Genomic DNA, 14088 nt, shown 5'->3' with positions numbered 1-14088 from the left:
TAGTTCCATGCTTTATAGGATTTTTCCTTGTTTATAACGTATTTGTGTTTAGGGCCCTGTACAAAACCAGAGTGTTACTAAATTACAAGATGAGTACTTTATGTATTTTTTAGGAAGCCAAGTTGTCTGAAGCAATTTCAGCTTCCAATGCCTGGAAAAGTCATTATGAGAAAATCGTAATAGAAAAAACCGAATTGGAAGTTCAGATCGAAACAATGAAAAAGTAAGAAAATAAACCCTGAATATTTGCTTTTAAATGTCTTATTTTCTGTATATTCTCTTCAGTATTATCATTGAAAACTATCATATATAACTTGCTTCTAAAGATTAGTTATTGCCTGACTTGATCCTTTTATTTAATCTTGTCCTGAAATTGTATGTGTGTGAATGAGAGAGATAGACATATCTGTGGATGACAGTTTAGTTGTTTTATTGAATAGCAAAGAGAATGTTGTATAATTTTTCATTGTTATTTTCAAGGTTACTTAGTAGTAACTTTATATAGATGAATGCTTCCTATTTCCCTTGTTCTATGACTTCTATTAATTTTTGAAACAATAAACCCTACCAAAATAATTTCAGAAACACTTAAAATGTATTCTTTGAAATTTTAATAGCTTTTATAAAATATATAATTTATTTTATAAAGGCAAATCAATAATCTTTTGGAAGACCTGAAGAAAATGGAGGACCAGGGAAAAAATTCATGTGAAGAAATTCTTAGAAAACTTAAATCAATTGAATATGAAAATGAAACTCTGAATCTCGAGAATACAAAATTAAAGGTACTGTGTGTTTGTGTGTGTCTGTTTGTGTTTTGTGTGATGACAACTTAGTCTACTTAGTACAAGTAACTTAAAAGAACAGTATGTTTAGAATAATGCTGTTATATCATTTTGTCCTTTATGTTTCTCAGAGTATTAAAGTGTATTATAATAAGAAACTTCTAAAAATCTACATCTATCTACATGTCTGTATATACATATTTATATACACATATTTGTACATAGGTATTAAGTTTTATAGTTGTATGCAAAGATACATGTTAAAATTGGTTTTAGCAGTATTAAACAAGATTTAAGAAGTTGAATGACTATCTCTTTGTCTCAGCCTAAACATTTTACTTATTCTCCAATTTTAGCTGTTAAGTGAACCATCCAAAATTACATGAACTTTAATGCATAAGATTATTTCTAGGTGTCATGGTTACGATATGATATAACCTCTGCTGTGGTCTGTTTGAAACCAGAAAGTATGTTCTTGGCTGCTTCATAACCAGAAAGAATTTTCCAACTTAATCAAATCCAACGGGTGATTGGTTTGTATGTGTACCAGAGAAAAGATGAGGAAGAAGCTTTTATGTTTTCTGAGAAAAAGGATATTTGAGTTCTCAATCAGAGATACATGTAACCAGATGAGACTTGACTAAAAATGATGGTATAATTTTCAATTTCATAATGTTATTTTTGGAGGACAGTAAGTAGAAAACAGAAAATAATCTGTTTATGTAAAACAAAGCCAGTGTTGGCAGTTCAAAGCTGATATGGCATCAGATAAGCTAGTCTCTGTTAGGTATTACTTTTTTGCCATTCAGAGGTTGTGGAGCTCATCCTCATAGTTAAAATCGTTACTGGAGCTCCAGCCATGTAGTCAAGTTTCAAGCTATATATCACTCGACTTTTCTACTTATTTAGACATATGGTCCCACATAGCTGCAAAGGAAACTAGGGGATGTATTATACTGGTTCTTCTTAGCTCTAGCCAAATTTGAATACTCATTATAGTCTGCAATTTGTTCAAGTTTTTCTGTATCTTTTCCTATAGTTTACTAGAGGCCCGGTGCATGAAATTCGTGCACGGAGCGGAGAGTCCCTCAGCACAGCCTGCACCCTCTCCATTTCGGGACCCCTTGGATAGACCTCTCGTAATCCAGGACCTCTGGCTCCTAACTGCTCACATGCCTGCCTGCCTGATCGCCCCTAACCACTCTGCCTGCCTGCCTGGTCGGTCACCCCTAACTGCCCTCCCCTGCTGGCCTGGTCGCCCCTAACTGCCCTCCCCTGCTGGCCTGGTCGCCCCTAACTGCCCTCCCCTGCCGGCCTGTGCGGGAAGCTGCCTATTGTCTTCACTAGCAGAGAGGTGTGGACAAGGAACCGAGAAGGCCGTTTTCCTTTGAGCTCTGGCAAAGGTCAGGGCTGTATACCCACTGTTTAGTCCAGACAATGGTAGCTGAAGCAACTTCCCCACCAGACAGTCATGTAAATTCTTACTGACAAGATAGTCTGCCTGTTATTGGAAATTGCCTGCCTAAGGGCTATGGGTGGATCCCAAATTGAATAAAAGGATGGTGAGGCTGGTCCTTGGGCTTCTGCCTGGCCCCCAATTTCCAAATTATTATTTCTTGTCTCTTTCATTTGCACTCAGCCTCCTCCATAGCCCGAACCCGAACCCTGAACCTGAACCCTGAACCATGTGGGACGTGGAACATTCGCAGGCCTGGTTTCCCCTAACTGCCCTCCCCTGCCAGCCTGGTCACCCCTAACTGCCCTTCCCTGCCAGTCTGGTCGCCCCTAACTGCCCTCACTTGCCGGGCTGGTTGCCCCTAACCGCCCCTGCCTTGGCCCCCGCCACCGTGGCTTTGTCTGGAAGGATGTCCAGAAGATGTCCAGTTTAATTAGCATATTACCCTTTTATTAGTATAGATTAGCTTTACAGTTTAGAATTCTATTTTTCTCAGTATCTAAATCTAACCTTTTCTTTACAGGTCCGCTCAAAATCTTTCCCCCACTCCCAAACTTTCTCATTTAGGAAGAATCTCTCCTTATAAACTCTTATCTTTGTCAGCATAGGATGCCCAGGGAAGGTGTGGCATATACTTACCTATCAGTGAATATTTATTGAAGAATGCTTTAAATGTTTCATCCAGGAACAGGAAATTTTATTTATTATGTTTATTTTCTTAATTTCCTTGATATCTTTCAGAGAGAAAGGATTAGATGAATATTTCCTTAATTATAGATCTAGTTTTGAATTACATGGAAATTCTATTTTATATTACATAGGTATAAAGTCATTGAGTTGAAGTTTATATCTCATTATATTTTATCAATAATGCAGAAACATGTATTTTTAATGCATTAGTCTTTGAATTTTACTTAAGAAAAAAATCTAGGTATGTTTGGCATATGTTATTTATAATGTATACTTGCCTAAAAGTCTATGTTTTGTTACTTTTAATTACTTTAGAATAATTTTATATTTTAAAGTTTCTAATGCTTCCAAGCCCTCTATTGAAAAGAACACAAGTTTATTTAGAGGGTTATACAGTTTTTTTATTTATTACAGAAAGTTGGAAAAACAGAAAAGCACAAAAGGAAAACATTTAAAAATCACCTGTAACCTCAGAACAAATATAACTAAAGTTACTATTTTAGCATATATATAATTTTTGGGATTTTGGACTCCTTCCATTTTTTTGCAGTTATAAATTTTAAAAGTTTCTTTTAGTCTTTTAGTATATCTATTTTCTTAGGATAAATTTCTAGAATTGGAATTACGTGGTCAAAGGGAGGCCCATTTTTAATGTTGGTGTTTTACTTTTCTAAATTATCAGCCATAATGGGTCCCTATACTTTTTCCAGTATTAGGTAATTTGATTTATTTATTTATGTATTTATGTATGTATGTATCTATATATTTATTTATTTATTTATTTTTGCTTTTGAAAATCATAACTGTTCCTTTTATTTAGTTTTGTTCAAAGTAGAAATATCTTTCTTACATTTTCTGATTATAGAAGCAATGCATGCTTCATTGTAAAAATTCCTACAATACAGAAACATAGATAGTACTAAGTCCCACCCCCTGGGAGATAACCACTGCTCACAGTTTCATGTCTATCCTTCTAGAGATTACCCCATTTCAACATATAATGTCTATTATTCTTTCTCTCTATTTAAAAACATACTAGTTCCTCAGAAGTTCAACATAAGTTCAACTGACCTTATCCTTTGATGATCTGAATGGATGCCACCCTGTATCACAGTGTTAGAGTTACCTTTCAAAGAGAGTAATACATTCCAGATTAAAATTTGGGATTTGTTACTGCTCTATGTAGATCAGATTTATGTGCAGAATTATGCCTGGAAACAGGGGTTTGGTTAAAACAGATATTTCTGGTAATATTAGGCAATTTTAAAACAAATTTCTCCAGATTTGATAGGTGATCTCATCTAGTGTTGTGTCTTTAAATACCATCTACATCCTAAGGCTTCAGATTTATGTCCCTAGCCTAGACCTTGACCCTAAATTCCGTACATGTATTCTACTGCCTACTTGAAATCTCCACTAGGATGTTTAACAGGTATTTCAAAATTATGTCCAAAACAGACCTCCTGCATTCCTCAAAATAGTTCCTCCTACACTTTCCTCAGCTCAGTTAATGCCAATCATACTTTATATTACTTGGTGTTCTCCTTGACTCCTTTCTCTCACATTTGCTTCCAGTGTGTCAGCAAATCTACTTCATATATACCCTGAATTTGGTCTCTTCTTACCAGCACCACTGCCATTATCCTGGTTCAAGCCACCATCATCTGGTTGCTACACTGACTTCCTAACTCTTCTCTTTGCTTCTGTCTTTGATCCTTCAATAAGCATTCAGTTAGTATAAAGAAAAATAGCAATGCTTGCTTGCAAATGCTTGGAAGATAGCATTGTTTCCTTCTACCAAAGGGCAGGCGTGATGGCTGCCTGTTATAAGAGATTTGAGTTCCCTGAATTCAGCATTGCTCCTCTGTAATGCATTCCACTATATGTACAGGTGTCATGCAGCCTTCTTTATGTTGCCCTGTGGGAACTGGGGCTTAGGAAACTAACACAAATGCGGATATATGGCCACTGCTATTGCTGGGAGTAATAAAGTCCTGTATCTCTAACCTAGGAATGTCATGCTTTTTGCTGGCATCCATGAAACTGTGCTAGGTTAACTTGTAAAATAGCACAAGTTAACCTGGAGGGTAAAATCTCAGATCCTTATAGTTTTTGATATCTTCCTTTGATTTTATGTTTAGTGGGTTTTTGCTATCCTCAGATTCAATAAAATTTTTTGTGAAAATTTTTATAGCTTTGTGGGGTTTTTTTGGTTTTTAATCCTCACCTGAGGATATGTTTTTATTGATTTGAGAGAGAGAGGGAGAGAAACAGAGAGAGAAACATCAATGTGCAAAACATTGATATGTTACCTCTGCACAAGCCTCAACCGGGAGGAACCTGCACCCTGGATATGTGCCCTGACCAGAGATGGAACCCTAGACCTTTTGGTTTACGGGCCAATGCTCCAACCAACTGAGCCACACTGGCCAGTGCTGTTTTTTTATTTTTAGTACATATAAAAAATAGTGTTGGGTGGAGGTAAGTAATCTATTTTTTCTAATAGTTAAACAATCGTGTAACTACCATTATTTACTGATCCATATTTTCCCTATTGATTTAAAAATCTAATTTTTATCGTATACTAAATATAATTTTAGTGCATTTTTCTGTTCAACCAACCTGTATATTTCTTATATTAGCATCTTAATATTAGTTCTTTATACATTTTAATATCTAATAAGTACTGAGATTTTCCACTTAGTATTTCTTTCAAAATTTCATTAGTCTTTCCTATTTATTTTTCTATATGAATTTTAAATTATTTTTGTCATATTTACCTTCCCCAAATTGTTATCCTAGTACTTTTGTTTGAAATTGCATTAAAGTTTTATTGATTTGGAAAAAACTGGTATGCGTCTTCCCATCTAGGAACCTCGTCTATTTTCCAAGTCTTTTTTGTCAGTAAATTTTGAAAGTTTTAAAAATTTGTCTTGCAAAAGTCTTTTAAAGTTGTTTATAAGTATTACTAACTTTTTTAAACTTCTGAATTTTTAGATGATAATTATATTCAATCAAAAATATTTTATTAGCTTGGTTAATAAATGAGTTATGTTTTTATAATCATATAGCATTGGAGGACAAATGAATTTTAATAATTTATAATTCCTATTTATATATTTCTTGTTAGACTACATTTGCTGCTTTGAAGGATGAGGTTGTTTCCGTTGAAAATGAACTCTCAGAACTGCAAGAAGTAGAAAAACAACAGAAAAATCTTATTGAAGTGTATAAAACTCAGGTGACCACTGCAGTTACTTTAATGTTTGTTGGTAGACAATTTAAAACACTGCATTTGTTTATGATCTAAATAAATAGAACTGAAGAAAGGTGGAGCTATTATTTGTGATAGAACATGACATGTCCCAAGTGTTTCTTAAAGTCCCAAATATTTTTATTAATAGATGACTCTGCTGATTCCTGATTCAAACATTCATTGTCTATGTATGTGTTGGATATTCTTAAAAGTAGATCTAAAATTAATTATATAGATGTAATGTAAACCTTATGTATAATCTTACTAATCTAGTTTATTTATACAGTATTTGTCATCTTGTATATTTAATGGTATTGATTTGGAATATGACTCCTTTCTAGGGTCATTAAAGCCCAAGACTCCCTTTTTCCCAATAAACAAAGTTTCATTCAGACTTACTCCTATGAAATGCCTGGAAAGTACATATGACATTATATATGGAGTAGAGCATGTGCTGAATTGTAACTTATATAAAATCTTAGGTTTGGGAAATGTAGTATTCAAGAAAAACTTCATGAGAAAGATGGGATTTATGCAGGTCTGTGAATGATGGTTAACACAATGGTTAATAAAGGGTTTGATTTTATGGGAAGAGAACATTTGAATTAAAGAGTAATGAACAAAAAATAAAAGCTTAAAGGGGGCATATTGTAGGTAAGTAGGAAGGGGCTGCCTCTGGATGGCTTAGATGGGAAAATGGAGTTGAGATATCCAGTTAGTCATCCAGGCCAGAGGTAGAAATGGAGGCTGTGGTAGTTGGTGGCACATGTTACTAAGAATGTCATCCCAACTGGTTGTTTGGGTTTACTTCCTTTGTAGGAATATTATGGGTGAGTTACCTTATTCTAGGCTCTGGGCCCTGTACAAAGTGCTCAGTCAGTTATTTTTTTTAGCAGGTTTTGATTTGGAGGGTAAAATAATTGGTATGGGAACTAGTTTGAACCAGAGGCTGATTCTTTAAAGTGACATTGACCTGCAAATGAAGATCTCTCTAATATTCAGAGCTCAAGGGAAGAGTCTAGAAGTATTGATGGGAAAAGATGGGTAAATCAGAAAAGGATTGTGAATTAGAGGAGAGCACTGAGTGAGTCCTATATTTAAAGAAGGAGTAACATTAGATAAACCTACTGAGATATTAACAGGGAAATAATTATTTGTTTAAAATTGAAAATTCAAACTTTGGCTTTCAATTTCATATTATGGCCCTAATAATAAAATAATAGATGTTACTCTAATAATACTCTATTACCAGATACAAAAATTACAAGAAGCAGCTGAAATGGTGAAAAGCAGATGTGAAAATTTGCTAAGTGAAAATAACCTTATAACAAAAAACAAAAATAAAAAATTAGAGAAGGTAAGCTTGACATTTTAAATAATAAAATAATATTTATGCTTTAGATTTTATGAATATTATACAAATGTCTTTCACTGTGGTTATTTTCTCTATTTTAGACCTAGGAATTATGTTCTCAGTCTCTGTAGGAGTTTACTTTCTGAGGAAATAATGTTTCTTCCAGACTTGAAATCATGTTTGTTTGTATGAATGTTTTTTCACTTTTTCTTTAATATTTGGAAAATCGCATAATACTTAATTATTTTTACTCAAGAGCAGACTTAAATAGCTAAATAAATGGTTATCACTGAGCTTCACCAACCATAAGTATGCAAACTTGAGTACCTCTTATTTTTAATCTCACCTTGTTTTTCTGACAGTAAAGCTTTTGTGTCTAAAAAAGCAAAGTAAATATTTTCTGCCAAATGCTTTGTTGGAAGAAAAATGATATCATAGAAAAAAACCCCACATCATTTCCTTTTTTTCACCCTATTGCAACAGAATGAGAGGAAGGCCAATGTTGGCAAGTTATGATGTTTTTGTGAATATTTTTAAAATTTTAAATGAAACCACATCCCTTTTTGGGTCTTTTCATGTTTTTTTTGGTAAGGCAGCAGTGAAAGCCATGGGACGCTAGCTCCTGGCTGGAGAGGTCATGGAATGTTACTGTTCAGTTCCAACTGAGTGTAACACAGTCTCTGTTTCTGGATTTTCTCCATATCTTGGGACTGAGAAGTTCAAATGAGGCATCAGTGTGAGAGTTCAGCCAGCACAGGCATTCTACTGTTTAGACAGAGATAGATAACCCACCAAATGTGCAGCTTACTACTTTCCTAGAATTACTCTTCCTATTTTTAGCACCCTAGAGAAAAAATCATTTCATATCTCTTGGTCTCCTTTTCTCATGAGACATACCAATGCAACTGTATTCTGTTTTTGCTAGGCAGCACTGTGAATAAAAGCCCATTTTAAAAACCTGTTCAAAAGGCAGATGGAGCAGGAGCCTGAGTTTTTCAGATACTGTGAGGTCACAGTGGTTTCTTACTTGTATTAAACCAGAAAATTCTTTGTTTTTAAGTGAATTTCTTCATTTTATTTTTCCACAGTTTTAAGTCTCCTGGTTTTCTCATGGGCTTTTAGATGTTTGGAAGATGTGCTTTGTTCTACTTTTACCTTTTGTGATTAAGAATGCCAGATGTTGCATAGTAGCTCTAGGTGGTCGCTCTGTCAGGGAAACAGGTGGTGCTTGCTTTTCCTCCCTATGAACATCCTAAATGGTTATTTTTCCTTAATTAACACCTTCTTGTCAAAACTCTACAAAAGTGCTATTATAAGTAACTGCAGTAGTCAGATAGATTAACATAGATAAAATTAGAGAGATTTACTTCATAGTACCATTAATGATCAAATAGTCTACTGAGGACTGATGATATTAGCTATTTTAAAATAATACACAGTAAAGCCCACCGATTTGGACTAAGATGAGTGCAGCAAGGCTACTCTAATTGAAATATCTGAATTAGAAGATGGAATGACAAAAAGTGACAGTTATTTTAGACTGAGGGCTGGAAAATTACCATGCCAGCTTTATCAGTATTATCTACGCTGGAATATAAATTACAAGATTCAAAAGTTTCTTTTCCTAAGGAGGTTAAACATTCTCCCTCCACACTAATCCTATCTAATAAAAGAGTAATATGCAGATTGACCATCACTCCAACACACAAGATGGCTGCCCCCATGTGGTCAAAGATCCTGCCCCCATGTGGACACAAGATGGCCACCACAATATGGCCAGCAGGGGAGGGCAGTTGGGAGGGACCAGGCCTGCAAGGGAGGGCAGTTGGGGGCGATCAAGCCTGCTGGGGAGGGCAGTTAGGGGTGACCTGGCCAGCAGAGGAGGGAAGTTGGGGGTGACTGGGTCTGCAGGGAAGGGCAGTTGGGGGGGACCCAGGCCTGCAGGGGAAAGCAGTTGGGGGGTTCCAGGCCTGCAGGGGAGGGCAGTTAGGGGTGACCAAGCATGCAGGGGAGGGCAGTTAGGGGTGACCAGGTCAGCAGGGGAGGGCAGTTAGGGGTAAACAGGCTGGCAGGGGAGCAGTTAGGCATCAATCAGGCTGGCAGGGGAGTGGTTAGGGCATGATCAGGCTGGCAGGCAGAAGCAGTTAGGGGCAATCAGGAAGGCAAGCAGGTGAACAGTTGGGAGCCAGCAGTCCTGGATTGTGAGAGGGATGTCCAACTGCCCATTTAGGCCCGAACCCACTGGGATCGAGCCTAAACGGGCAGTCGGAAATCCCTCGAGGGGTCCCAGATTGGAGAGGGTGCAGGCTGGGCTGAGGGACAACCTCCCCGCCCCCGCCCCGCGTGCACGAATTTCATTCACCGGGCCTCGAGTATTACTATATTCATTTATTCAACAAACTTTTTGAAAACTAAAGTATAACCCACTTTTGAATTATATGTTCTTACTTAGCAGAGTCTAACTTAATGTTAATTCACATTTATTTGATGGAATCTTTTTGTTTAAAACCATTATTCCTAAAATACATATTATGTTATAAGCGTATCTAGTATTTTAAGGTAGTGAAAGCAGTAATGCTGTGTGATCTTAAACTTATTTCCCTAATGCCACACCTCAGATGAGAGGCCAGATGGAGTCTCATCTGAAGGAGTTAGAACACGCTGGCGATTCCCTGAAGGCGGCGGAATGGAGGCTTCAGGAGTGTCAGGAGAGTCTGCAGCACTACAAGGGGACATGTGCGGACCAGGCGCACACCATTAGGGAGCTTCAGGGCCAGGTGTCCAGCCGTCATTCTCACTTTTGCTACCTGTGTTGAAGAACACTTATGAATGTTTTCACCAGTTGAGGGCACTCATGTCAGGGGTTGATTTATTTTACTCGAATCTATATCAGTTAATAAAATACCAGTTTATGCAGATACAGTACTATTATTTTGCAAGCTATTCTGCTAGTATTTTATAGTAAAAAATTTGTAATCAGAATTAATTGCTTGTTTTATTCATATAAATCTATATTTAGATATTTGAGGGCATGGTAATAGCATAAGAGAAGGAGCAATGCTATGTTTACATATATAATTTTTGATGTCAGGATAAGGTTAATTATTGTCATTTACCTCACAAAACTTAGAGTGTATTTTAATTAGAATTGTGCATCAAGTTTACTTGGATTATTTCTAATTTTTTTTGAACATATACTTTTTCACTTCATTAGAGCAGGGATCAAGGATGCCCTGTTAGCACCACATAGCCATCTTCTAAGACAGTGGTTGGCAAACTCATTAGTCAACAGAACCAAATATCAACAGTACGATTGAAATTTCTTTTGAGAGCCGAAAACCGACTTCTGCGCATGGGCCACGAAGTTTCAATCGCACTGTACGTGTGTGCCCGCATGTGGTATTTTGTGGAAGAGCCACACTCAAGGGGCCAAAGAGCCACATGTGGCTCACGAGCCACAGTTTGCCGACCACTGTTCTAAGACAATGCCTACCACATATAGTAAGCACTTAATAAATATATTTTTTAATTAAGTACTTTTTTTTTCAAAGAAGCATGTCCAAGGATGTTAGTGTTTTTCCGTATTTGCAGAATAATTTTAGGAATGATTCCCTATCTTCCAAATGTAGTTTGGATTTTAATTTTGAAATGCATCCTGTTTTTAAAAACATGCAAACAAACGTTGCTGAATTTAAATTCCTGATAAGAGATTTCTAAGAAAATGTCAAATTACACAGATAACCTAAATTACTAATTGAAATTATGAAAATTTTTGTATTTATTTCAAAGATTCTGAAACAATTTAAATACAGCTTTTTTAAGCATTGGGAAGAACATTCTGTCTTGGTGTAGGCAAGTGTATTTTCATTAATTTCCTTGTTAATTTAATTTGCTTTTCACAAATATGTTTTTTATTCATAGTTACTTCACAGATATTCAATTATCAATCACTATTTAAGTGAAACAAAAACTATAAGAGTAAGTCTAAGTATTCTACAGTTTTTAAAATCTTCACACTGACTTAATAAAATAAATGACCTTTGCAATGAAACATTTTTTCAGAATGTTTTAATAGCCATCTTTTGAAAAATTTGTAGTAAATGATTTTTCATAAGGCAGCATAGTTTTTAAAAACTTAACCAATGTAATATTTCTTGGTGTCTCTCTGTGTAGGAGTAATAATAGTATTTATACTTTTAAAAATGATTTTTCTAACAATAAAAATTGCAGATTTCTTTAGAAATTGAGTATAAAGAAAATAACCAAGAAAATTTTTTTTCTCTTTTAGTTTGATGGAAATCACAATCTTCTGACAGAGCTTTCTCTGGAAGAGGAAAATTATCTTATTCAGTTAAAGTGCGAAAACCTTAAACAGTAAGTACTAAATTGACTTATAATTGGTGTTACATTTTTCTCTATACACTTTAATTTTAAAATATATGTTTTCTGTAAAAAGAAAATTAGAACAGATGGATGCAGAAAATAAAGAGCTTGAAAAGAAGCTGGAAAACCAAGAAGAATGTCTTAAGCACAGCAATCTTAAGTTTAAAGAGAAGTCTGCAGAATATACAGCATTGGCTAGACAGCTGGAAGCTGCTTTAGAAGAAGGAAGACAAAAGGTACAGATGGCCTTTATTTAGAAACTTTTTAATTAGTTTACCAAAGAGTCCTCTTTAAACAGACAATATCTCATCTTGCCAAACCTACAGTTAGTTATTGTTTTTATCCTGATGACAGGGTGAAGAGAGCAAGTACATTTTTATTTTTTACCTACTTTTGCCTTTTGGATCTAAACAGATATCTTACTGGACCAGAATTTCTTTACCAGATAATGATGATGTGGCAGGGTAAAGGGCAGAGATGGAAAACACTTTGAAGGAGTATTCTCCTCCTCTCACCTTTACCCTCCCATTAAAAAACAAACAAACAAACAAACAAAACAAATGTGCAAATTATTGAACATTTTGTTTTTGATCAGGATCTAGTGAGCTGCAAAGCTCAACTCCCTTTTCTTTGGGCAAACATTGTTGCATGCATAAATACATGCAACAAGTAAATTCTAGTTAAATTCATTTGGTTAGCATTTAGTAAATATCTCACTGTGTGTCTCTACTAGTCCTGAGATGCAAAGATGAGTAAGACCTGGCTTCAGCTCTCAGGACACTCACAGTCCAGGAGAGAGATGACAGGTGAACAAACATGCCATCCAGCATGTAGGTGCTACAGTAGAGGGGGCGGGTACAAGGTAATTCAAGGGGTGAGGAGAAATGATTCAGGAAGATCTCAAAAAAGAGGTAAATTTATGAAATGATTTGAAAAGACATGTGGTGGGCTCTGGTGTCCATCATATTTGAATTCTGTCTCTGGTACATTATACCCTGACCCAGGACAAGTTACTTCCCTAAACTTGAGTTTCTTAATTGATAAAATGGGGGTCATGAGTTTCCTCATAGGATTGTATGATGCTAAAAAGAGATCATCTACACCTTGCTGATTCTCAGATACCTCTCTCTACTCCAGACTTCTTTGTCTCCTGAAATCTAGACTCAGATATTCTGGTACTTATTTGATATCTCCACTTAACAGAGGCATCTCAAACTTAACCTGTCCAAAACCAGATTCTGAATCATTCCCTCTAAACTCTCTTCCACCCATGGTCTTTCCAAAGTGTGTTAATGGCAGTTCCACAAGAGTCAGATAAAATCCAGTATCCTTGATATGTGGCTCTTATATCACATACTTTATTTTTTTTTTAACTCTGGGAAACCAATTTAAATGGATATTGAAGGACACATCATTGAATAAAAGCTAAGTAATAAAATGTATTGCCATTGGTAGAATTGTAAGCCAGGTTTCTCAGCGCAACCAACCTGTAGGAGGAAAACAAGAAGTGACTTTATCTTGGGTTCAGCCTAAGTGGACTTTGGAAATGCTAGATGACCTCAGATTCCTGCTCATAGTGTTCAGAGTCCCCAGAGATGTGTGTGCTCTTTCCTTTCCCTCCACTGCAGTGGACTGTGGGTCTGTCTCTAGTTCCTGCTTCATGAGGCATGCTGTCACTGCACTGTCACCATTGTCCACACTGCAGGACATGGTCATGGACATGGATATTCGTTCTGAAGGCTCTTTCTCTCACAGCTTTCTCCCATAACTGCCAGCATGCCTCAGGCACAATTGCCCTCAGAATTTGTGCACAAGTCATCTTGGTAGATCACTTTACAATAACTTAGAACTTAGTCCATAGGAATTAAATTAGAGGATAGCTCTTCCCATTGTTCCTTGCTCCTTAAGTAGTCCCTGCCTCCACTCTCATTTTTGTGGCTCCAGCCCTACCTTTTTGCAAATAGGCTCCCACATATCTGAATCCTTGGAAGAACATAGCTAAGTTAGACTTTCTACTAAATAAGCAGTTAGAGAAATGTGAGAACTCAAGTTCAGACCACTTGGAAAGTGAATGAATGAAAACTCAATCTCTTTTGTTTGTGTATGAAGTGTATATATCACCTGCCCTCTCCTAATTCTATCCATCCAAGCATTTAATGAGAAC

At 36.1% G+C, this 14088-nt stretch overlaps 1 protein-coding gene across 8 annotated transcripts in view; it reads left to right on the top strand.

Moving 5' to 3' along the window:
- ODF2L (outer dense fiber of sperm tails 2 like) overlaps positions 1-14088 on the top strand; it is a 110762-nt gene that overhangs the window by 92626 nt on the left and 4048 nt on the right. For 5 of the 8 annotated variants that reach the window (XM_080655180.1, XM_080655185.1, XM_080655178.1 and 2 more), the window contains 7 exons: positions 114-223; positions 650-785; positions 6062-6172; positions 7440-7544; positions 10160-10318; positions 11830-11915; positions 11998-12160. In XM_080655180.1, the coding sequence (XP_080511306.1) occupies positions 114-223; positions 650-785; positions 6062-6172; positions 7440-7544; positions 10160-10318; positions 11830-11915; positions 11998-12160 (870 nt within the window). The remainder of the gene's footprint in view (positions 1-113; positions 224-649; positions 786-6061; positions 6173-7439; positions 7545-10159; positions 10319-11829; positions 11916-11997; positions 12161-14088) is intronic. The other 3 variants (XM_080655182.1, XM_080655184.1, XM_080655183.1) reach the window with 2 other exon arrangements.

This window comes from Plecotus auritus (genome assembly GCF_963455305.1).
Source record: "Plecotus auritus genome assembly, chromosome: 2".
NCBI classification, from domain to species: Eukaryota; Metazoa; Chordata; class Mammalia; order Chiroptera; family Vespertilionidae; genus Plecotus; species Plecotus auritus.
This window is presented reverse-complemented; position numbering and strand designations above follow the sequence as displayed.